We start from the raw sequence: 24,133 nt of genomic DNA, 5'->3' as shown, positions 1-24,133 counted from the left end.
ACAATCTGCCAGACAGTGCAGAGGGCTCAGAACTCCACGGCACCAGCGTCTTCGTTATCACATCGGTGACGTCGGCTTACTCGCCCTACTATCATCAAGCCCGGATTACGGCCATCTTCTAAATTACTTTTTGGAGTCAAATCTATTCTTCAATCTCAGGCAGATGGCCATCTGGCCCACTGTAATCGCCCCTTCCCTTGTCTCCTTGCGACGATCTCCTCCGACAGATGTTGAACTGCATCAGACCTGCCGATTAACGAGGACAGCCCGTGCAACCAAGCCGAGAGACGGCGGTAAGCCACGCTTAACTCAAACGTCCATTCAGGAATCTTCCCCACCGGCTCCCGGTCAAATGTGAACTTCAAACTACTTTTACAATCTACGGCAGACCACAATTGTGCCTTCAGATAATCTTTTCCACTTTAGCGCATATATATACGTATATATATATATATATACACGTATATATATATATATACACACGTATATATATATATATACACACGTATATATATATATATACACACGTATATATATATATATATACACACGTATATATATATATATATATATATACACGTATATATATATATATATATATACACGTATATATATATATATATATATATATATATATATATATATATATATATATATATATATATATATATATATATATATATATATATATATATATACACACACATACATACATATATATATATATATATATATATATATATATATATACATTTTCTCAAAGGGGGAGCAGCTGGAGACCCTGTTCAGATGTTCAGATGTCAGACTGGACTTCTTGTGGTTATGTTCTAATGACCACAAGTAAAAAAACAAAAATGGCCTCAGGTTCTGTTGAAGTACAGAACATCTTATTTGCAGGAGTTAACATACTGTACAACTCTTTCACAAAAACACACAAAACATGTCACATCGTAAAAAGAAAATAAAAGAAGAAAAAATTATATATATATATATATATATTAATAAGAGACCTGAAATTATTGTGTCAATTCTTTTCTGAAGAAGAGGCCTTGCTTGCCTTCCGCGTGCCTCAGGGTCCTGCAGCAGGTTACATAACTGCCCTCGCTATCACTCAGCAGCCACATTAAAAACCACCACAGCTGGAGAGCGAGAATGCTGCGAAAACAGTCTGAGGGTTTCGAGTTCAAATGAAAGCCAGCAAAGACGGAGGAAGAGGGAAAGCAGACAGAGGACCTTCTGGTCCGCTCGGACTCCATGTTTCATATCCCTCTTGGTGTCTCACGCTAAATTGGATTCCCAGGACTCGGAACGTGGTAACAGTAGAGATGTAACAGCAGTTTAGGGGGAGGCGAGATCTTGTGACAAGGCACTTGAGAGGGAGAGGCTGGAGAGGTAAGGGGGAGTAAGAGGGAGGACAATGGCCCTGAGCAGAGTCTTCCTCTCTGTGGAGGGCAAGCTTTGACTCCAGACGGAGAGGTCCAGCAGGAGGAAGGGGTCCGCTCCCCACCTCCGGCCCAGGCAGGGTCCGCTGGTGTGGGGCGTCGGCAGAGCGACGCGCTCCCTCGTGGGCTTTTCAGGCCGCCGATGAAGCGACATCTCCGCTGGACCTGAAGCAAACACAGACAGACGGGCTTGACAAGTGGAGTTAATGGCCGGTGCCACTTTGAATCATGAAGACCGGGACCTGACGTAATTCATGACAGGGAGCGAAAAGCAGCATTTACTCAGCATGTTCTGCACTGCCGGTTATCTGGAGACCGTGCGTGTGTGGATTTGAAATTATTCTGGTTCATACAACCATCAACCTGTATTGCCTTTACAATGCCTTTGCATGGGAGGTTTAAAGGTGACAGTCATGCTCATTGTCAGTTAATCCTTATATTATACAACAAATTTGTTTGTTTGGTTTCTACAAGAAAAGGTCCTTCCCCAGCTCCTCCGTTAATCAGACAGGGTTTATCTCGAGAGACAATTCTTAGTACACTATACAATAAACCTCGCTGCTCAGACATTAACAAATGTGTACTTGTCACTATAACAGTGTTGAATTCAGAAAACCCAGATTTGAACATCAGACTATACTCCATTAAAATAACTGCACATTAAATTTAATTGGAAATGGGCCCAAACTACACTGAAATATCGAGGTGTACCGATACCCAAAGAAGAATCCACCAAGGATTAAGATCAGCTAAAATAAAATCAGATATCCTGAGTCTCACTCAATAATCTGTAAAATCGAACATTCTCTCAAAACGCCTCTCCCCATACAAATATCGACACAAATATTCTCCGATTGGGGTATAATTATTCCAGGTTCATAAACCAAGGCCAAGACTCCCTCGCTTTGAGTCATGGCCTTGGTTTAGGGTCATCTGCAGGCATCACTGCTGGGTTCCCAGTCTGCTTTATTAATCAGTAAGAGAGAGAAATTAATGGGCTTGTGAGAATTAAAGCTGATTATACTTTGAGCCTAAATTCAATCTTTTGCTGCTTTAAGGGGAGCTCATGTTTTCTTTTAGAGAAACTGAGCCACTCCTGGGCACTATAATTTAAACCATAAAAAATAAAACATCACCCGTACAAAATGAATTGGACTCACTGGAAGACACTGAACCGTCTTTCTAATTGCAGAAGCTTGAAGCACATTTCCTTCCACATAAAACATTTATAATGCCTTTAAAAAAAATGCTTGTTTAAAATACCGGTTGTTTAAACAAAAGAGGCCGAATGTAATTTTGCGACAGCACAAACTAAACTATTCGGAATGAAATTCCCAAAGTACTTACAGAGAGGCAGTCAGAGAGATGCGGAGGTCCACAGAGGTTTATCTCCTGGTGTTGCTGCTAAAAGACGTCTGAGGGCTTTTAAAGTTGATGTTCTCGTACACACTCGACGAATCGTCGTTTGTCATCCTACAACAACAACACACGGCCACAGCATTCAGTGATAAAACAAGTGCTCCATGTTCTGTGACCACATGTTCAATCAGCATGTCAGTTGCCACCTCATCGTTGAACACTTACACAGAAGAGGAGCGCGACGATGCCATGTTGGGCTTGGGCCTCGAGTTGGTCGTCTGGGGATATTTAATATTGGAATATTCCCTCTCCTTCATCCCATTCCTCTGCAAAGTGACAACATGAATCAGACTCAGTAACGAGACTATTTAAAGATATATCCAGGTTTTAAAAGGCAGTCTGTGAGAGTTTTCTGGCCTATAAACTGTGTTATTTGATGTATTTCAATGTCTCTGTGGATGCAGTACCTGCTCCTCCTCCAGCCTCTTCTGAGCGGTGTCGATGTACTGCTGCACAGCCATGTAGATGAACTTATACTGGGCCTCCGTCTGCACCATGCCCGACCTCTGCTGCCTCACCCTCTGGATGGTCTTAGGGACGTCGATGTCGCAATCTAGACCTAAGCACGCACATGTACGCACACGTCCAGAAATTAGCTAGAGATACAGCACAGAGATGAAAAATCAGTTTCATATTTGAGTCTCCCACCTTGGCGGTTAATCACATCGATTAGGATGTCGATGACGATAATGGTGCCTGTCCTGCCGATGCCTGCACTGCGGGGGCAACAAGGGGATAAGCGTCAGCGTCGAGGAGACAAATCAAAGTACTTACTTATAAAACAGCATATTGGATTTCATCCAGATAGTTGTGAAGAGTGTTCCATAAGCATCAAGGCCTTTCCCATCCGAGACAATGGAAGAGACACATGAAGGTCTGAGGTTATGAAATATACGTGTTCACTTGCCGGCAGCAGTAAACTTGAATTTGTTGTTGTGTCACATAAAACGCTGTTAGAGCCTCTCGAGAACTCTGCTCCGCTCAAGTGTCGTTTCTCCACCACAATAACAACTTGAATGTATCAGCCGCTGTCGTACCGGTGAAGTTCATGACTCGGCTGTGTTGTGTCGATCTGTCATCGTGTTCGTAGTACATTTTGAGGCGTCAAATACATGAAAGCACACCAAATGGACAAATCTATTGCAACATTCACTTCCTATGAACGGACAGTGGACAAAAATAGACAAGAACAAGGAAAAAGAGAATGGAGACCCGTTGATGCTGCTGTAGTTTGTATTGATGCGTTGACTGATCTTGGTATTATTGTCCTTATCCAGTGGGTTTTATTTTGTGTTGTGCAGTCCATGCTTTCCATTTTTATCTTAATTATATCTAAATCAAGGGTGTGTTATTTTTCCACCTCATTTCAAATTAATTATGGCATTCTATCCCTATTTTATGTTAATTTCATGTCCATTGTTCTTTATTGTAAAGCACTTGGGCTGCATTTAGTGTACGAGGTGCTATACAAAAAACGTGTATTATTGTGTGAGCATGAGTCGTGACTCCCTCCTCAATGATTGTGTGTACAAAATGTGTGTATGTTTATTGATCTTCGTGATGTTTTTATGATTTTATGATGAGGCCTTTCTATTTCTATATTTGAACGTAACCTGTATGTTTATTGCTTTTTATGATGTTTTTGTTCTAACCATTTCTTTCCTTTAGTGATGGCTTGTTATATCTGGCCACAGGGACTACGGTTGAAATTTAGCCTTAGCTAAGACTGACACAATTAACCCCTGGGTTGATTGATGTGTACGGTCCCTGTTCAAATAAATAAAAATGAAATGAAATGAAATTACAATCTGTCACGAGTCTGCTGCAAAATGAATATAAATACAAAAATCCTGACTTACAGCATAACTAAATCAGATTGTGCCATTTCAAATAGTTCCTGCTGATTAGTTAGTGGTCCTGCTGACATCTACATGGAGTAATCGTGTAACTGGTGAGAACAGAGCTTTCTCTGACAGTTACTTAAAGTAACACACAGCTGATTCAAGGGAAACAAAGCAAATGAACAATGTGTTTGGACTACTGTGTTTCTTTTGATGGCGCTAGTTTGGCGTAGATGTGAAGCCGGTAAGTAGAGAAACGTGTTAACCTTAATTATAGCGCACCCAAGTGGCCAATTAAAACCATATTTCATGAAATCCTAATTTTCATACATTCATATAGCATCCATGATGTATGTTGCTATCTCGTGGAAAAACACGAGTCAACACAGAGTTGAAGGACAAAAAGGAGTACACATGTGCATGTGTGTGTGTACACGTGTGTGTGTGTGTGTGTGTGTGTGTGTGTACACAGACAGATGGTTGCACATGGTTTAAGTAATTGCCTGTAAAGAACCAGGTAGACTCTGGTGGGTCTCAAACCCACAACTTTTTAATCACTTCTCCTGTTTTCATCTTCTTCTAGAAGTCCAATGTTCCACAGAGCCTCGTATCTCTTTACATCACCCGATGTCACCCGACAATAATGAACTCACGACCAAACCTTCTGACCATGTGACCTCTACTTCTACCTGACCCCGACAATATTTTACTTTTGTCCAAACCTCGTGACCAGTTTCTTGAATCCAAACTTCACGCTTACACATTGTAAAACCGGTTGTACCTGCAGTGGACGACGATGGGTCCGGTGTCTGGAATGGTACTCTGCGTGCGGTTGACCTCCTCCAGGAACCAGAGGACGCCGCCGGGCTCATTGGGCACGCCGTGGTCTGGCCAACTCAGGTACTGGAAGTGCCAGATGTACCTCAGAGGCTCCATCTACAAGATGTTTTAATGATTTTAATGATGTTGACTTTGGATATGTAACATGTATTCTGCCATGTGGTCCTCCTCCTCCTTCCTCTCTATAATGGATCTGCAGTGCTCATTAAAAGGCTTACTGAAAGGAATAGGGGACTAAATCCACAACACTCATTCCAAGCATGGTTTACAAAGTTTAGCCAAAGCTAATATGATGCTCCAGTAGTTTGATTTAGCCAATTCAAGGTATTTTTTGTTTTGTAAAGGAGGGAAACTCTCTGGTGGTCACATGCAGACTCTGTTGCTGTGACCGTTCATTGTAGCAGCATTGCAACTACGCCGGTGCTAATGAACAGCCGCGAATGCTGGAATATGCTTTTGTGCAAAATGAGAATTGTGGATTCTGTCCCTAATTTCTTACAGTGGTCTCTTGTTGAGGAACCAATATGCCAATATTGCTAGCTTAATCTCAGATATTACAAACCAATATCAAATCCTCCCTTTTGAATTAAGTTCAAACTGATCAACAACTGTGACCAAAGCAACAGCTTCTATAAAGCATTAATTGGATAGTGACACTGCCCACACAACAACCCTTAGTTTGCTCTTTATTGTATTTGTGAATAAAAGAACTCTACATTTTTTTGGCGTGCAAGACAACTATGGTTCTTCGGCCATCTACCTTTTCCTCTATTTGCTATTCATGAGATACGTGCAGTCGATCCTCGAGTAAACACTAGCACGTGCTGTAGGATTGTGTGTGTGTGTGTGTGTGTGTTGATCTGACCCCCAGGTCAGTGGGTCAGCTCTGATTGAGCGCACGGCTTTCCCTACCCGGTCCAGACGGGTCACTTCCAGCTTCCTCAGGATGTAGTCTTGCGCGGGCCGCTCGTCCACATTCCTCACCAGCACCTTCCCGAACTCCTTCGTACTGTGGAGGTCGGGCCAGTAACGGACACATTTGTTCTAAATCGGAAGGGAGAGAGAGAGAGGGAGGGAGAGGGAGAGGGAGAGGGAGAGAGAGAGAGAGAGAGGATGATGGAGAGGGCAGAGAGAGGTTGGTGGGTATTAGGATATCAAAAAAAAGAGCTCATCTCAAGCAGCTTTCCAATCTTCTTAACTGTCATACTATCCTTATCCGTCTTCTTCCCAACCTCCCTCTCTCCCTCTCTTTCTCCCTCTCTCTCTCCCTCTCCCCCTTTCTCTCTCCCTCTCTCTCTCCCTCTCTGAATCAGCTAATGCCATCAAGTACTGTCCTTTAACTGAGAATGTAGGAACAAAATGGTTGACAAGCAGTGAGACCAATGTGGATGTGGAACAGACTACACCAGTTCTTGATACGTTGCCGTTGACTTGAAACAACTGGAGCTTTTTGTGTCCCCCTCGTTTCCTAGGAAGCGCCTGACGCAGCTCTTCAGAGACACTACCACTGTCCACCGCTTGTTCTCTGTCCTGTTATCTGCTGCTCTGCAATGCACTGCGTGACCAATCTGGTTGTTTAGGCACTTTCTAGATTAACTACACTTGACGAGCGTAATGGATTTCATGTTATTGAAGCGGGGTGTTTCCTCGATTTCATGGAGTTTCATCATTACGAGCAATCAACGGCAATGCAGTAAGAAGTGCAACAGAGAGCCCATTAAGGAGTAAATGCAAGAGAAAGCACACACAAAGTAAATAAATAAATAAAAGAGTTGGGGAGAGAAAAGAAAAGCTACTTGCTCGGAAACATTTCCATTTAATTAATTTACCTTTCGGGTACAACATAATGTATATAGTAATTACTTTTACAGGCCCTCAGTTGAACTACAGGCATTTGTATGTCAGCAGAAGCTCAGAGCCGGTTGCTTACCCGCCCTCGCTCGACCTCCTTCGTGGTCATGACGATGACGTGCGTATTCTCCTGATACACCATCTTCCAGAAGTCGACGACCGTATTCTGGAGGCACCCTTGGGTGGCGATGAAAACCTTGCCCTCGTCCACGCGGCGCCCCTCTTCGTGCATACTCTGTACCGCATATGGGCAATGACACGTTGCATTAGGCACCGACACAATTGAGTCACGTTACCTATGAAATAGGTTGTTTACTTTACTGTATGATATATGTATGACTTGGGTACTACTGCCCTTTGGCAATTCTTTTTACGTGAACATTGTGCATCACTGCCATCTTTTGGGAATCTACAGCGTGCTGCGGAGAAGACTCACTCTGATGCAGTTGGCATTGATGTAGTCTGAACCAGGAACATCTGGATCCGCCTCCCTGAGTTCCACCCGAGTTGTGTCGACTGAAAACACAAAGTCAAACTGTGAGCGGCGCACAACAAAATGTCTCCCGTTGTCAGAGATCACGCCTGGTGTTTTTTTGTTTTGTTTCAAAACTAATGTCAATTGACAGGCTGCGAGCTATCAAAGCTAAGATCTTCACACTCCGCTATGTTTGTGTCATTCTTTCCACAGGAAGTTGGAGAGACAGGAAATGGCAGGTTGCTGCGTGACTCACAGGGGAGGATATTCTTGTATCTGTTTTTACTCTTGTTTTCTGGCTTCTGGCCTTCTTTCCGGGGATACAGCAGTTTGCACTCCTGCTGCTGAAGTACCTGGTAGTTAACGACGCAAGAGAGAACAAAATTAGAAAGAATATGCACTATATAAACTATTAATTCACTCCGATACAGACGTTTTAGACTGTTGTACTGTGAAGCAGACATTCCTGCGTGTGCTTTCACACAATTCCCCTGATCAACAGGTGGCTGCAATTCAGCAAGATACACAGCAATGCACCGACAAAGGCTGAGAAGACCACGAAACACACAAAATTCCTTTTTGGTTTGGAGAAACACTGAATTTGAACACCATTTTGATTGGAGTGCAGGGCCCATTTAATGCCATGTTTGGAAAGTGTAATGGGCATTTAATGCAGTAGGGGTCACCCTGGAGTGCACGAGCAGAAACACTGCATTCATTAGTGTTCAGGTTGTAGACTTTGAGAGGGAAAGTGTTTCAGCATGGAGTCTGAAAAGCTCTTCTGTCATTCCCTCTCTGAGAATTCATTATCTACAGTTCTTTAGCCGTAGGAACATGAACAGCACTTTTCCCTAAAAACAAAGCCAGATAGACCAGATAATAGCTCATCTATCTGGCGTAATATTGTGTATGTTATGTATATTGTGTCATCCACGCCGGGTTCAGCTCAAAAGATGCAGCAAAGTGTTTTAAATTACATTTGAAAAGGATTCGCACTGTGTGCAATCCAGGGGCAGGAAATCCACCAGCCAGATACTGATCAGTAACTATGATCTTTACATGCCAATTGAGCCAAAGAATACAAAAGCATAATTTATATAATATAATGTACAACTGATAGAAGTATCATGCAGGCATAACATGATATACGGTATAACATGACATTTATATGACAAAGGACCGTTATGGAAATACTGTATATTACAGTATAGCAGAAAAGCAACAGAGCCATCAAAGTCGGAATTAAAACCTATACTTTTAAAAATGAGTTTTTTTTTACATCATTTTTTATATCAGCCAGCACTTCACTTGAGCCTCATTAAAAAAAAAAAAAAAATTGAACACAAAGTGACTGAAATTCCCAAATGATCAACAAAATTAAGACTTTAGCCGATCTTCAGATACGTCTTAAAAAAATAATCCATGATTGAAAGGAATACTTCTGGCGCTGGCCCTTTTGAGGCTACATACCTCAAATTCTTCCCAGAATCCCTGTTTGGGTTTTTCGGAGTTGTCTGCTACTTTGTTGAGCTCTCGTACCCGGTTCTCAATGCTGGCTGCGTTTATCCTCGTGGCGTTAAAGGGCTGTCGAGTCAACAAGTGTGAAAACACAATTTTGATGTGCTTTCAATTAACCAGCATATTGCAACATCGTGCAGCAGGCAGAAGATTCTAGCAATGCTTTTGTCATCTTGCATACCTGTTTGAGGTGCACTACGATTCCACTCTTCTCCACCATGGGGTTCTTCTTGTAGTGATCCACCAGGTCAGCCAAGGTGTCGAACCGCTCACCGCCGCCCACGTCGTATTTACCGTCCTGCTGGGGAGCGAGGTGGGAAAACATCAACAGTTCAGCGACAGTAACAGCTGGTCTGAGGAGTTCCTCGAGGTGAGAAAGATACTCACGACCTACTTGCCGTTTGCTGACGTAGTCTGAGAGGCGAGGGGGGAGAGTTATCTCACCTGGTAGCGTATCATGACGTGGGTGACCTTGGTCTTGCGGTCCACGTTGTCGTGTTTCTCCTCGTTGGTGAGAACCGAGAGAACAAAGTCGCCCGGTTTACTCTGGCTCTCCCGCACCAGGAAGCTGCCGGCTTTGCCTTTGTCCGTGAGCAGTTTCTCTGCATCTCGCCCGGACAGGTGTCCGTGGTACCACCTGGCCAGGAGGGAGAGAACGGACTTTGATGAGACCGTGAAACAACGGTCAATGACAATCTGACAGCCTGGATGACGTGCAAACCAACAGCTTGAAGGATGCTTTGCGTTTTCATACATCTAGCCGGTTACTGAATCAGTTGGGAGTCATGTCTCTGGCCAACATGGGAATGTAAGTCCAATAGTCAGTCTCATTTTAGGTCTGCTTTGGTTTCTAAAAACTCCAGAGGGAAATATCTGGCCCTTTAAGCTGCTCAATGCGTCACTATGTTCACCAGCTGGTCTCGAACTGCGTCCGTCTGATGATTTGTGCCGAGCAGCTTGCGTTCATTGGGTTTTAAAAGCTTTTTTTGCTTAAAACATCCGGAAAAAAATCTGCCTTTTACATAGTCCACATTGTTTTAAAGTCTATATGTTGATAATATTATCATTGTAGAAAAAAGAAAAAAAGAATTACAGCCACTTAAAGTGAAAACCAAAGAACAGCAAAAAAACTAAACATGCTACCATTTCAAAGACACAGTGAGCATCAGTGTTGATTATTTCAGACTGACTGCCTTCAACTGGAACAACTGGAGACAAGGAACCAGAGTTGAGAAGGGAACTTGACCAACTGAGGGGGAGGATGAGCAACGTGCTTCCTGCCTTAAGGGGGGAAGAGTCTCATATTGTTGCGTGAGGGTTTAACATAATGTCTATCTATAAAAGCATTGTGAGCGTAGACTCCTACTCGAGAAGGAAAGTGTCTCTTGAATTGCTGCAGCTTCACTCAGCGATGAAATTACAGTAAGATGAAAAACCTGCATGTGTGCATTTCTTTTTTTTCTTTCTGTGTGGTGATCAAGAACGTGGAGGAGGCTCTGAAAGAGTATGTATGTAGAATGGAGAGCCCACACAAACCCTAACCATAGATCACAAGTCGTTCTCAGACCGAAGTGGAAACATAGATACGCACATTGCAATGTGCGGATGTGTAGAAAAAGAGGGTGTACATCAGCATACCAAACATACGATACCAAACACAGCTGAAAAGTGATGATATGCGAATGATAACACGAATATGATCGTGTGGCTTTACTAAACGCCTCCTTGCATGCGGTGGGTTTCTGGCATTAATGCACCGGCTGCCTTTCGGCTCCCACTTCAGTGAATGTGCGTACGTGTGATGAAGTGTATAGCAGCGTGTGGCTACTCGGTGAGCAGAAACAAGAACAGCAGCGCCGTCCGCTTAGTTGGTTTGAAGATGCATTCGGGTATCTGCCACTGCTTATGCATGTGGACAGAAGTGCATCCGAGTTTCATGCGTGGGCGTGCTGCTGTACGCAATAAAGCCCCATCCCTACAAACACACATGTGTTGGTACAAGGTTTCCTATTCTCCTTCTCTTAAAGAGTGAAACTTGCTGGTGATGGTGATGGTGATAGTCTAGCGCTCCACTGAAATGCATTATCATGATCACGTTGCATCATCGGCCCTATTTGAAGGATCTTTAGCGCACGGTCCAAAGTGTATTTTAGGGAATGAATATTTTAGGGAATGAATAATTTGTTAGTAAACCGTGTGTTAACTGCGCAAAGGGGTTGTATTTAGCCTCTTACTTAATCACAGGTGTGTTTTGGGGTATAATTTGAATCAAACCACAGAGTCGTCTCCCATTCTCATTTAAAAGCCAACAGCACATTGCTATTTAAATGGAGGATTCCGCAAATTGGAGAAGTGTTTTTTTGCAGTGAAAATTAGGTTGTTGAAAGACTAAACGCCAACAAATGTGGACTGAAGCTGACTATTTTGAATATATAATATTTAAAAATGTTAACTTTGGAAATGATGACATAATTCTTTTGATTGGACTAGAATTTGAATCTCAACATTATGAAAGCAGCTTCAAAGCTTTGAATGATTCAGTACGGCCTTAAAATTGTCTTATAATGATGAGTTAATGAATAAGGTTTACTCAGGTCCACCGTCTCCTGACGGGGGTTGCTGAATCTGAAGGCTGCCTTACGCGCAGGCCTGCAGCCCGGCACTGCCGGAAAGGCGATGAGTAATGCACGAAGACATCAGCCTCAAAAACACCACCGGAGGAGCGGGCCCGCAAACCTTTTAGTAGCCTACGTCCTCACTCACAGAGGGATGAGGAGAGGAGATGCTGTGTGCGGACAGAGGCGTGTGTGCAACATCCACACAAGGCATGCAAACAGCCCGAAACCGGTGCCAATATAGCATATTCCTATGCTTCCCTTCGGTGCCTGAGCCGATTGAAATACTTTTTTTACACTACTCTGATGAGTCCGTCCTGGCAGCAGGTTGTATAGCTACAGTAGCTAGCTAGCCATCAACCTTTTAACAGAGAAAATGCCGAAAGTTAACTGGTCAAAAGTTTGGCTGTATTTTGCAAAAAAAATACACAACGGGCAGCAAATACAACAAAACAATTGCATGTAAAGAAGAAGAGCCGAACTCAGAGAGAGAAACGCTCCATTTTCTCCACCAAACACGTCTGTTTTAAATGCTGGAATCTGGACGAGAAAGCTGCAGACTTTCTAGAGAGGGGAAAGACTCTAAACTTCCTGCTAGAAATGTCTGTTTCGCTGATGGAGGTCAAGGTCAGAGCGGAGGAACCGCAGCTGACCGGCAAGAACACCGGCTGGGAGCTCTGCAGGAGACGTGTTTATTCCTCGGTTGATTTGGTGTTTGCCGAATTCAAGAGCAGCTCCGGCTGGTTCAGAAAAGCTCTCCCAGTTACATTAATGATGACGTGTAGTCCAGTGAAGCAGCAGTTTGTAGAATCCAACAGTTTCTGAGTGGAGTTCTGTTGCACACGTTCCCTATCAGGCCACCTGATGCTATTTGTCTGTTTTTTTTATATATTGTTTATAGTTTGAAGCTGTAGTTTGAAGTCAAGTGTTTTGTTTTTATTTATTTATGTATTGACATGTATAGTATACCTTCAACAGTTAATATATTTTTCAATTTGAAGAAAAAAAATTGCCTTGGCAATAAAAAAGCATCGGTTCAGGCACCGGTATCATTTTAAAAGTATCGTTTTAGCACCAGTATCGGAAAAACAACAAACGATACCCATCCCTACTCATGACACATTTTGTGAGAAAAAAAAAACAGTATGGGGTTTGTCTCCGAGTGTGTGACAGAAGATTGTGTTTTTCTTAAATAGAAACGTGTCAAATTAAATAAATGCAGAATGCAGGAAATTTGTTTTTTGATGTTCAAAATCTGTTGTGAACCCTCCTATGTTGGCACATCTTAATACAAGTAATTGCCCTTTAAATGACAAGAAAAATACTGCGCCGTTGACTTTAGATTAGTTTTTTTGTTGGTTAATGGCGCAAACACTTCCTGCTGCATCAAGATAGCAATGCGCCCGAGTACACCTCTTTTTCAGACACGTCTATGTATATACTATATACATAATATGATATACATTTGTGACAAAAAGCACACAAAATGTTCACCCAACTCTTCAGTTCCCCTCAGCTTAACAGAGAACAAAGAGAAAAGGCTCCTTTAATTCCTCTATAAGCTATTTATCCATCCCTAAACAGAAGACAAAGTAAGCAACCAGCATGTGAACAGATGAAGCGTAACAGCTGGGGGGAAAAAGTATATTTTTCTGGAGCTGGTGGAGACCAAAACCGAGCTGAAAGGATATTTGCCTACATTTTGGAGCTTTCTCCAAAGGAATAACAGTGAATAACTCACTGTAATAAATACCAGCCTTGAAGATTCCATATGTCATCAACCATTCGGTGATACGGATGAGGAAAATATTTATATCACTATTGTGATATTCCTTTTAACCATATCAACCTGTAGTGATGGCTCAGAAAACGTCCCTTCAAAGGAGATCTGCTCTTACGTCTTCCTATATAAATAATAATTTACCATCTGAATGTTCAACTGATAAGATGTTAGAATAAGTTTGTTTTCTTTACACACAGATCTCAAAACTGCCTTCAGGCTCGACATGCTGGAAATAAATCCAGAGGATTCTAAACTTTGATTAAATGCTCCACATTTTCATGCCCCAAGTCCCATTTAAGAAATGACAAGGATTCCAATATGTTGTCCAGAGCTGTGTTCTCTGCAGCGTACTGCGACTGCATTTAGGAGCTACACTCATTGCAGGATGAGGTTTTACAGCATGACAACCCTGAAGCTGAAAGACTCTGTTCAGGGAGAAGGTTCCATGCAGATGTACTGAGGTAAGATAACGAGGTTCACTACAGAGCTGAGCTCCGAATATGTCTATCTGTATGTTTTTGTGTCTGAGTGCATTGATCAGCAAAATGCTCAACGTGAGCTGGTCGGCACGTCTTGGGTGTTGGTGTTTTGTCGGCACCTCTCGGAGGTGGGGTCCTTGCAGTTGAGCGGGTACTTGAGCTCGATGACATGGCCGTTCCTCTCGCGCAGCAGATCCTGTTGTTCGGTGTAATACTGCACCAGCTCGGCCAGCGTGGCGAACTTCTCGCCTCCGTACAGGTCGTAGTAGTCGCCCGAGTTCTGGATCTTAATGTGGGTCACCTCATCGCTGCGCCTGAGTGGGAAGAAATTGAGTTAGTTAGTTACCGTGTGTGTTTACCGAGGTGGACTCGCTCACGAAAACAAGCCCTCGGAATTTTTCTCTTACGTGTTGTTCTCTTGTTCGCTTGGGTGCAGATAACACTCAAAACACACACTTTGTCGCCCACACATACTCACAGAGCATGAATTCATATACAATACAAAATTCCCAGCTTCACAAGCCATCTGCTCCCATTTCACAACTTTGGGCCTCATTTTCTCAAAAGCGTGTTGAAGAATCTGCAGATGTGGTGACATTATTCCATCGGTCTCCTGTTCAGGGTCATGTTTCTAAATGATCTGCAACACTGGAGCGTTTCTTGCAAATACTGCATGTATAAATAATGATAATATTAAAAGAGTAACCGTGCCAACACTGGAATGATTTTAAAAAAAGCGAGCTACTACAGGAAGGAAAAGTGTGAGCCGTCGAAGCCGGAGTGATTTAGAAAAAAACACTGATCCATTTTTTATCACTTCTGCAAAGTAAAACACCACAAATCTCACAAAGGGGATCATCCCTTCTTCTTAATACTCTGTAGTTTTCCATATCTAATGTATTTGGAAGACGGCTGTAGCGTGATTGCAGAACAATACAAGAGAAAAGCAGCAGCCGCCGAGCTCGGAGGCAGATAAGCCTGAAAACATTTGGTAGGCTTCCACTTTGCATATTCAAAGTCCTCTGACTGGATTGAATAGGTGCAAATCACGCATGCGCGCACGCACACACACACACACACACACACACACACACACACACACACACACACACACACACACACACACACTCTATAAAAGATATTTGCCCAGCTGCAAGTGAAGAACTAAATGAACCTTTTTCCCCAGATTTTCCATCTCCAGTGACTTGGTCCGACATGTTTCTTCAGCAGAGATAAGCGAAACATCCTGTAAACATATTAAAGTGTGATGACACACAAACAACAGAGTGGGCTTAGTCAGGCAGGCAGTACTATCTCTCCAAACTGATTATCAGCTAATGGTCATATCAAATGGCATAAATTATGTTTCCCCTCAACCACTTTTCTCGTTGTCATCGCGAATTTTACTTTCCCATTTTTCCTTCCTCACACTGTAAATTCTCTGAGGTTTTGTAAATCTCTCTCTCTGGAGATCTATTGCACGTGCGCGTGTTGCAGAGAGCTACATCGGTGTTCGATACTTTGAAGTGGTGAATACAGTGGGTGGGGTTGCAGGGTTTGTGTGTCTGTGTGCACGTGGGGTTTGTCGGGTTCGTGTTTGCTCGGCTCACGGCTGAGCGGACTGACACGGAGACACGGGGTGAAGGTCGCGGGCTGGCCGTAGGGCAATCTTTACTACGCATTTATTTTGAAGATACGACGCCATCCTCCTTACTGGAAAGACAAATTCAGTCGATGAATGCAACACAATTTTGTCCTCGAGTGTCCCATGAACTGGTTTGCACCGACGTACGCGAAGTCGCAAAGTCCTTCCCAGCGCCTCTGTATGTGAGCAGAGCATTGTCGCTCAGCTGAAGCTTAACGGATCACATCTGTGTGCAGGATTAAGTGTTAAAAAACTTCACTCCAGAACATTGAAGCCTGCACAGTATTTGGATCAGTCAAACTAAACTAACTATATGCAGTGCTAAGATACAATACACAGACAACTGGGGGATGCACATCATTACGCACGAACAAGGGCCGGAATATACTCATTATTGCTTGCTTTGCCATGAAACCATTTCAAGCAGTATTGTTTTCACTCAATACAGCCTGAAACCACTGATAAATCCCTTTTAACATACTTGGCACACTTATCAAATTGAGGGTGATAAAGTTTTTCGCCTCCATTTACAATTCCCCTTTCGAGTCTCTACTGACTACTACACTGGTATATTTTGTTTAACCTAAATCCTGAAGCAGGCTTGTTCAAGTCTGGCATAAAATGTGAGATGTTATATCAGATAAATGTGCCTGGCGTCTCAAGAGCTTGGCCTGAGGCGGTGTGAAAAAAAAGAAAAGAAAAACCAGGCATGAAACCAATGCATCATTCCTCAGCTCACTGGAGGTTAGGCAATCGGAGCCAAGAGGTGTGTGCAAATTCAGACAACCAGGGAGTCTTTCAGTCGTCCCCAAACCACCAGCGTCATCAAAAACAACTCGCTCAGTGGACGACCGATATCATGGGGTTAAACTACCAAACAATAGCTTCTCATTGTGCCGCTGGGGAGGTTCAGTTGACATCAACAAACCCCCAGGGTCATCTGTGCTGCTTAACTGCTATTGGCAGCTAGTCGTATAACAGCTGTTGAAGGCTATATGAAAAAAAAAATATGAAAGTTGGATGTGAGGAATCAGACACCGAGAGGAACGAAGAGTTTTCGTATCCGAATGCTATCTTTGCATATCACAAATACAAAATATATTTGTCGCAGATTGCTTGCTAAAAATGGTCTGGCATGCTTCATGTTAATTGTAAATGCAAAAAAATTGCACGATAACATTTGCACGATACGTGGCGGTTCTACGGGGCGACAGCAGGCTCCTGCAGCGGCTAAACTGGGCCCATGTCACAGTGTAGAAAGTGAGATGTCAGAATGTAAAGTTCCCCATTCGACATATGAATCAAGAAGCTGTTGAAACATGCTAATGAAGACTTGTGGGGGGGGGGGGATGTAAATGCAGTTTAAAAACACAGTAAACGTTCAAGGATTAGCAATAATGATGGTGAAATGTTTTTAGTTTTTTTCCCACTCGACTGTGTCTATCTATAAATAGCCTCGGCTCCAGTGGAAACACATCTGAGTAAACTCGAGCTGGCATTATATAATACAGTGGCTACGAGAAAATCCATTTGCTCTCCGTGGTAACTTGCCCCTGCAAAATTCTCTCTTAAGATTGCCCTTAAAATGTCTCCTCCGGGTCTTTAGAGTGAATAAAGAGCATGCAAAATGAGCTTGGCCAGACTTCTCTCCTTACGGAGTTGGACTTGGATAGAAGTTACGGCCAAACTTTTTATCTGCTTCAAACTTTCTCCCTTTCTCCTTTTTTGTTTTATGAAACTCAGAATTGATTACATTTTCAAACCCCTCCAAAAAAAAAGCTCCCATTAGCAACTCAGCCTTCAGTTGGCTTTTCCGTGCCGGCTCTGTCCGACCTCTCCTTCTTCCCTTCACCTCGCGGAGCAGAGAAGAAGAGGAGGGGGTTAGAGGGAGGCAGATAAGGTAGCAAGAGAGAGTGTGTGTGTGTGTGTGTGTGTGTGTGTGTGTGTGTGTGTGTGTGTGTGTGTGTGTGTGTGTGTGTGTGGACTCCCTCAGCGTCCATTACAATCTGAACATTCAGTGACTATCACGCTCATAATGGCCTTGGTAAGATGAAACCTGGCTAATGACTGGCTAATTAGCCTCTCCTCTGCTCTGATAAGACACTGTATGTCTCTCTGTCTGTCTGTGTGTGTCTGTGTGTGTGTCTGTGTATGTGTGTGTGTACTAGAGATTGAGTTAGAAAGCAGGATGTGCAAGCTAAGAATAGCTTCGGTAGATACAGAATAATTGAGTAATTATCTTCAGTATGCTCCGATATTTCCTACATTTCACAGACTGTGTTTGGTGCACTACAACCCCCAGTGAAAAGCCTCCAAACCCCAAAAGCCCCTGAAACGTCTGATTAGAATAGATCAAAAGATGAGGCTATAGAACTGTATGACATATTCATATCACTTGTGCAATATAGATTTTGTGCGCTGATGCCGGTGTACTGGAGCTGTGTGTATAAGATATTGGCTTGCGAGTAGCCACAGGTTGAGTTGACCTGCGAAACAGGATATTGTGGCAGGGCACACATGAATAACGCAGCTATCCGTGTTGCCCCCTCTGTCCCTTTTCAAGTTTTGAGGTTAAAGGGTTAAAGTTTAGGTGCAGAGGGGCAAACGTTTATGGTGGCCGTCTGTTCTAAATATCATGGGAAACCTTTTTGTGCTGAAATATTTGTGCGTGCCCAATCGCAGGGCATAAAAGCAATCACTAAAAATGCATGAAGCAAGAGAAACTATGTTAGTGAACAGATTCATTTGTTAGTTAACGATAAGATTTTACAACAAGATAACCACAATCGCTAGAATAAATTCCCTGTAAATGTATTTGATCTATGTAACCTCACATCCAGTTTTAGATTGTACTAGTTCAAAAAAGTACAAGGAGCTAAAACATGAACAATTCTTTAAGTGGGCTTATTTTGCTTAATAGCAGCCAGCAAAACACTTTTACAAGATATTGGTGAACGTAAGTTACGGTAGCCCCAGAATATAAGTTTAAATTGGTAAATCCACTCAGTAATGCCGTTATGCATCAACAATATGCATCTCACAGCAAGTCAATGCTGTTAGAGTACTGAACTGAGCATTGGTACATTTCATTCCTTGTGAATTCAATGTTTCATTTGTTGAAGGAAAACGAGTCGACTTGCCTCCTCCTTCCTCTAAGTTCAATGTGACCTACCTTCTCCAGCAGGTGGTGAGGCTCTGCACACTAGCCACTTGACCTGTGTGTGTGTGTGCACGTGTGTGTGTTTAAGTCTGTCACGACCACAAACTGTGGCTGCAACACGGCCCACCAACCTTCCTGTGGTGTGTGTGTGATTTACGACACCACACACACACCGCAGGCAGTGAAGGTCAAAGCGTTAACAGGTTCCTCTTTAGCGCGCGCACACACACACACACACACACACACACACTTCTTCTAGGCCCTTGGCCGGCGTGATGTATCTCTTAAAAGCTTCCGTTGCCAGGGAAGTGCCAGTCTTTCAACTCGCTCTTCTTCTGTCTCCGTTTGTTTCCCGCTTCTCTGTAATCGCAGAGTCGTCCTACTTACCAGGAGTAAGGTTGGGCCGGCGATTATACAGGGGGAAGATAAATGTGTTCCAGGGGCGCGGACGGCACTCGGCTGTGCTGGTTCTAACTCACCTCAGTGCCACCCTGCTCTCCTAATTCATGACTTTCTGGCTGCATTTGTTACCAAATTGCGTACTTTAGATCTGCAATTCAACACGTCACCTTGAAACACTCGCGCATAACTACTTTGGTTCAAATGCCATACATTTGCGGGCACGCAAAATGTGACATCAGCAAAAGAAGCACGGCCCCATCCTCACTCTCAGACTGAAAACAACAGCCGATTGGAAGACGAGAAGAAGACCGTCGCCCCAAAAAACCTATGTACACGTCACAATGATCATTTTTGTCAGAGAGAAGCGCTTTGCCCCTCAGCACCACGCCTCTGTTTGCTCTCAGGGCTGAGCTTTGAACCGGTGGGAACAGTCCGATTAATGAATACTGAGGCAAAAATCAATACGAAAATAGGGACAAAGAGGGAGGGTGGGTGAGGCCTCACCTGACGGAGAGGGTGAAATCCCCCGGGTTGCTCTTGCTGGGCCGGGCCAGGAAACTGCCGTGGACGCCCCGGGTCAACAGGAGCTGCTCTGCCTCGTATCCGGTGATGTTGGGGTGGAACCACCTAAACAGCAGAGAACAGGGGGACACGCTTTTTTTATAAATGAGTCGGCCAAAATGATCCGTGTGTCCGTCCCCAACACAATAGATCTCCAGAGTTCAAAATAGTATAGGATTTATTTTTGTTTAATGCCATTTTTACAAATCTGTTATTTATGTAAAGACCTGTGGGATCGTTTTGACATATTTCCTCTGCAGCTGTCATGACGGATGAAATGTGTAATGTTTCATGTGTGTAGCCTAAAACTGGCTTTAGTTCAGTTTAGAAGAAAGCATGAGATAAATTGATAAACAGCAGCTTTACTTCGACACAAAATGCTGCACACAAGCGTACACAAGCATTTGGACGGTGACACTTTCTCCATTCGTTTGGCTTTGGACTCCAGCTCATCGAACTTTTAAATGACACAATGATCGAGAAACAATGTTGCACAATAAACTGGCCTTTGCAGGTCAGGTTCAGATCACCAAAATTCCTAACACCTAGTCCCGAGACTAGTTTTGCAAGAGGGCAATGAACAAACTCACAACTAAGATGACTTATGATGCAAAGGCAAGAAGGTTGAGATGCCACTATCACCTCAGAACGCCAGATACACCCAGAGTCGATGTTTTTGCCCAAAGAAAAGAAAAGAAAAAGCTCATTTGAGGCGTTTTGTTTACACTGCCGTGTCTTTATGACCGGTTTAGTTGTTTCTGCTTCATAATGTTTATCTTTTGGTTTACTCAAATGTTTCATTCCATAAAATCATCATTTGCCAAAAATGTAAAAGCCAGTTACTTTAATACATAATAAATTATATATACGGGCTCACATCGGTTGCATGCTGTTGTTAACACTTAAAGGGTAAAGGAATCATCATTATGTATGTTGTAATGCCATTTCAAAAGTGAACCGTATGAACAAGACAACTTTCAGCAGATCTAGATTGCTCATCCCATGTTAGTGCTCTTCTTCCAGAAGAATATCTGTAATCGTACCTCTCTCTCCCTCCCTCCCTCCCTCCCTGAATTAAAGGATGCGTTTGGTTCTGGACGAATCAGTGGTTACGTCACACACACTGCATGTCCTGTCCTGGTTTGGGAAAAGGGGAAGAGCACTCCGGTTTACGGTACTGCAGAGAGCTCATGATTACATGTCACTTCCTCTGTTGCAAAACGCCGCAGGCAAATATTTATCCCATCCACTTCTCAGGTATGTCGACCGATTATCCGGGTTGTGCACTCTTTATTGGAGTGTGCGTGACACCGCCACTTACCCAAGCCAAACCACATTCGCTACTCACAAATAGTTTGTAAAGACAGACATCCAGCACATCGGCAACCAAACACACACACTCACACACACACTGCCATGTTTAGAGAGCAAACAACTACATAAAAAGGTAGAAGAAGCAGCCGAGTGGGTACGGCAGTCCCAGTGAATGGCTGGATATCAGCCGTGTGGATTTAAAGCTCATGTTTAAGTAGGGATCATTGGGTTAAACCTCCCTAACTACTGTGTGCCATTGCTGGCTAATCCAATGCACCATTAGCACTCCAGGGCCCCACTGGTGTCAAGGAACGGATGGGGGGCGGGGGAGTCAGTAAGAGGTGTGTCAAAAAACTAAACGTGTAATGTATATAAAAATACAATTAAAAATTAAAAAGCAGCATCACACCAACGTTTTTAAAAGACAACTCGCTGGTTTTACGCCAGCTGGTCGCTGCCAAGTGTTCGAGCTGGAGATCAGCGGTGAAATCTGTCTCTCGGATCATCTAACGCCGTTGTGTCATCAGACTATGCTGTCCAATGAAGTTAGTGGAATTATTCCTTCTTCTTTTTAAATCTCTCCTCAAGATGACCCATTTTCTTCTACTTAAGTTGTTGTTTTTTCCCCAAGTGAGGCTTTAAATAAGAATATTTTTTCAACAGATATCTTAAAAGTTTTTTTTTTTTAAACACTTGGGTTGAAACACTACTGTAGAATTCCTCATAGGCAGATTGGGTACAACCCTAAGCGTTTAGATATATTATGAAAAGCTTAAATTACTACAAATTCTAAATCTCAATGGGATTATCTTGAATAAAAAGTTAAATAAAAAAGATTTTGTTCCTCACAAAACACATTCAAATGTTGTTTTAAAGTGTTAAACGAGTTGACACCATACAGATTATTCAAATACCATAATAACCTTTCACTGCAGCTCTTGACATTTTCTTTGAAAAGACAAATGCATGGAAATGCCAATGTTTCAACAAGAAAAACAAGACTTTTTTTTTTTTAAAAGGGAGTGATATATAGACCAAATGAGTCATGGAAATGCATTTCTCATCCTAAATCATAGCCTTTCACGAGCACCCCTGGGCCCATTACAAAGGCTTATTATTGATTAATATAACCCAGCGGAGGGCAGGCAGATGGTGACACAAGAGCGCCTTCATGAAGCCCATGCCGAGGAGATAATATCTGAAACGCTTCAACAGTGGACGAGCATTTAGGCGCTTCTCTTCTTGTACACTGCATGACACAAACCCATAGAGATAAAAATAAGACCCCATATTTTGTGACTCTTATTTTGTGACTCAGAACACTGCTGGTGCAAATGGCTGAATCTCATTTGAATATCCTCAATAACGCATATAAGACACAAACAAAACATAGATATGATCACGGTGTGACCAGGGTATCTAAGCCTGACATTCTCACTGTCCAATGTTTGAGTTTCTGTCCGAAGACAAATTACCTGCGAGTGCGAAAAAACTACATTGAAAAAGCTTGAAATTGCCTTTTCAGCAGCTAAATGCAAATGTCAAGACGTGAGAATTTTTTGGGAGATGAAGCACATGTCGCCATTTATCATTTTGAACCGATGAATCAAAAGGGACACTGCCTGCTTGACAATCCATCGAGACCTCCTGACCCGTTTCTATGACACGAGAGGGCGAGGGAACAGGAGACGGGTGAAAGAAGAGACAGGTGACACGAGAGACAAGGCGCTGCACGAGTAATGACGCTAAATATGCGATGGGGTTCTTACAGGAGGGAATTATACACATTATATATTTATATTTATATATTAGCATATTAGAGTGCTAAACATGGTGGCCACCGAGGGTCCTCCATTGTTGGAGGTTAACCCCAGGATTAGTCCGGTGTTAAATCAAAAGGCCAAATAGATACAAATAGAGTCTTGACTGGGCCAGCTCGTGACTGACACACAACAACAGACCAGACATCTGACCCAGACTGCCCCTGACCCCCCCTTCCGGCCCCCTTATCCTCAGCAGGGAGGCAAACCCGATCTGCTGCGCTTTCTCTCATTCCACGATCCCAGGGAGCAGATTATAGGTGGAACTTTACAAATGATGAATACTAAACGATTACAAAGGGATTAGTCCTGAAAAAACATGCAAGAGCGCAGGGTGAATTGGACAATGCCTTCCCTGTTACGTTAGAAATATCCCTAGAAGTCTGGCGGGGAGGCCCGGTGGTTGAGCTGGAGACAGGAAATGACTTCACGGGACAGAAAGTAAGTGTGAAATGTATTATCCACGACACAAATGTGAAACTGATGCTTTTGATATTTATTTTATTAAAACACATCACATACACAAACATTTTTTATGAGGCTAAATATTGGACTTCATATATAAAAGTGACTTCGCTGTTTTGATCATTTACTTTGGATGCTTATTTTTATTGGTTTTAGCAGATTGGGGCCTTGCCTACAGGAGGGCTGTGGTTGCTGTGGAGCACCGTCGTGGACACGTGCAGCCACTTCCCCAGAAAGTTGCCACTGCATCAATTCGTTTAGCTGCGAGGTCGCCAGCTGGTTTGTCTGGTTGGCATAATGTTACTCCGTCAGGGTTTCCCGCCAGTGTATCGCAGGTCCGGTGTCATGCTAGCGAGACTAACCTTTAGCTACTAGGTGACATGCCTCTCCTCCAAGTTTTGCTCTGCTTTTGAAAAACTAAATCTTTTCAGCAGTCTTTTCAGCGGTTGACGGACTTTGTAATAGCATCACTGTTTCTGTTTCTTGTTGCTTACCAGCTGGCA

The 24,133-nt window shown here is 43.1% G+C and overlaps 1 protein-coding gene across 1 annotated transcript in view; it reads right to left on the bottom strand.

Annotated features, from left to right (window-relative positions):
- Positions 1 to 2,827: 2,827 nt before the first annotated feature.
- Positions 2,828 to 24,133, bottom strand: part of ptpn11b (protein tyrosine phosphatase non-receptor type 11b) — a gene marked incomplete at both ends in the record, with an annotated part of 22,503 nt that continues 1,197 nt past the window's right edge. The window contains 14 exons of the mRNA XM_079225875.1: positions 2,828 to 2,915; positions 3,027 to 3,127; positions 3,269 to 3,420; positions 3,510 to 3,577; positions 5,484 to 5,638; positions 6,455 to 6,586; positions 7,473 to 7,628; positions 7,830 to 7,909; positions 8,125 to 8,221; positions 9,339 to 9,452; positions 9,568 to 9,687; positions 9,831 to 10,023; positions 14,383 to 14,577; positions 19,975 to 20,097. Of these exons, the coding sequence (XP_079082001.1) occupies positions 2,828 to 2,915; positions 3,027 to 3,127; positions 3,269 to 3,420; positions 3,510 to 3,577; positions 5,484 to 5,638; positions 6,455 to 6,586; positions 7,473 to 7,628; positions 7,830 to 7,909; positions 8,125 to 8,221; positions 9,339 to 9,452; positions 9,568 to 9,687; positions 9,831 to 10,023; positions 14,383 to 14,577; positions 19,975 to 20,097 (1,774 nt within the window). The remainder of the gene's footprint in view (positions 2,916 to 3,026; positions 3,128 to 3,268; positions 3,421 to 3,509; positions 3,578 to 5,483; positions 5,639 to 6,454; positions 6,587 to 7,472; positions 7,629 to 7,829; positions 7,910 to 8,124; positions 8,222 to 9,338; positions 9,453 to 9,567; positions 9,688 to 9,830; positions 10,024 to 14,382; positions 14,578 to 19,974; positions 20,098 to 24,133) is intronic.

Source organism: Taurulus bubalis (genome assembly GCF_910589615.1).
Source record: "Taurulus bubalis genome assembly, chromosome: 11".
Classification (NCBI taxonomy): domain Eukaryota; kingdom Metazoa; phylum Chordata; class Actinopteri; order Perciformes; family Cottidae; genus Taurulus; species Taurulus bubalis.
This window is presented reverse-complemented; position numbering and strand designations above follow the sequence as displayed.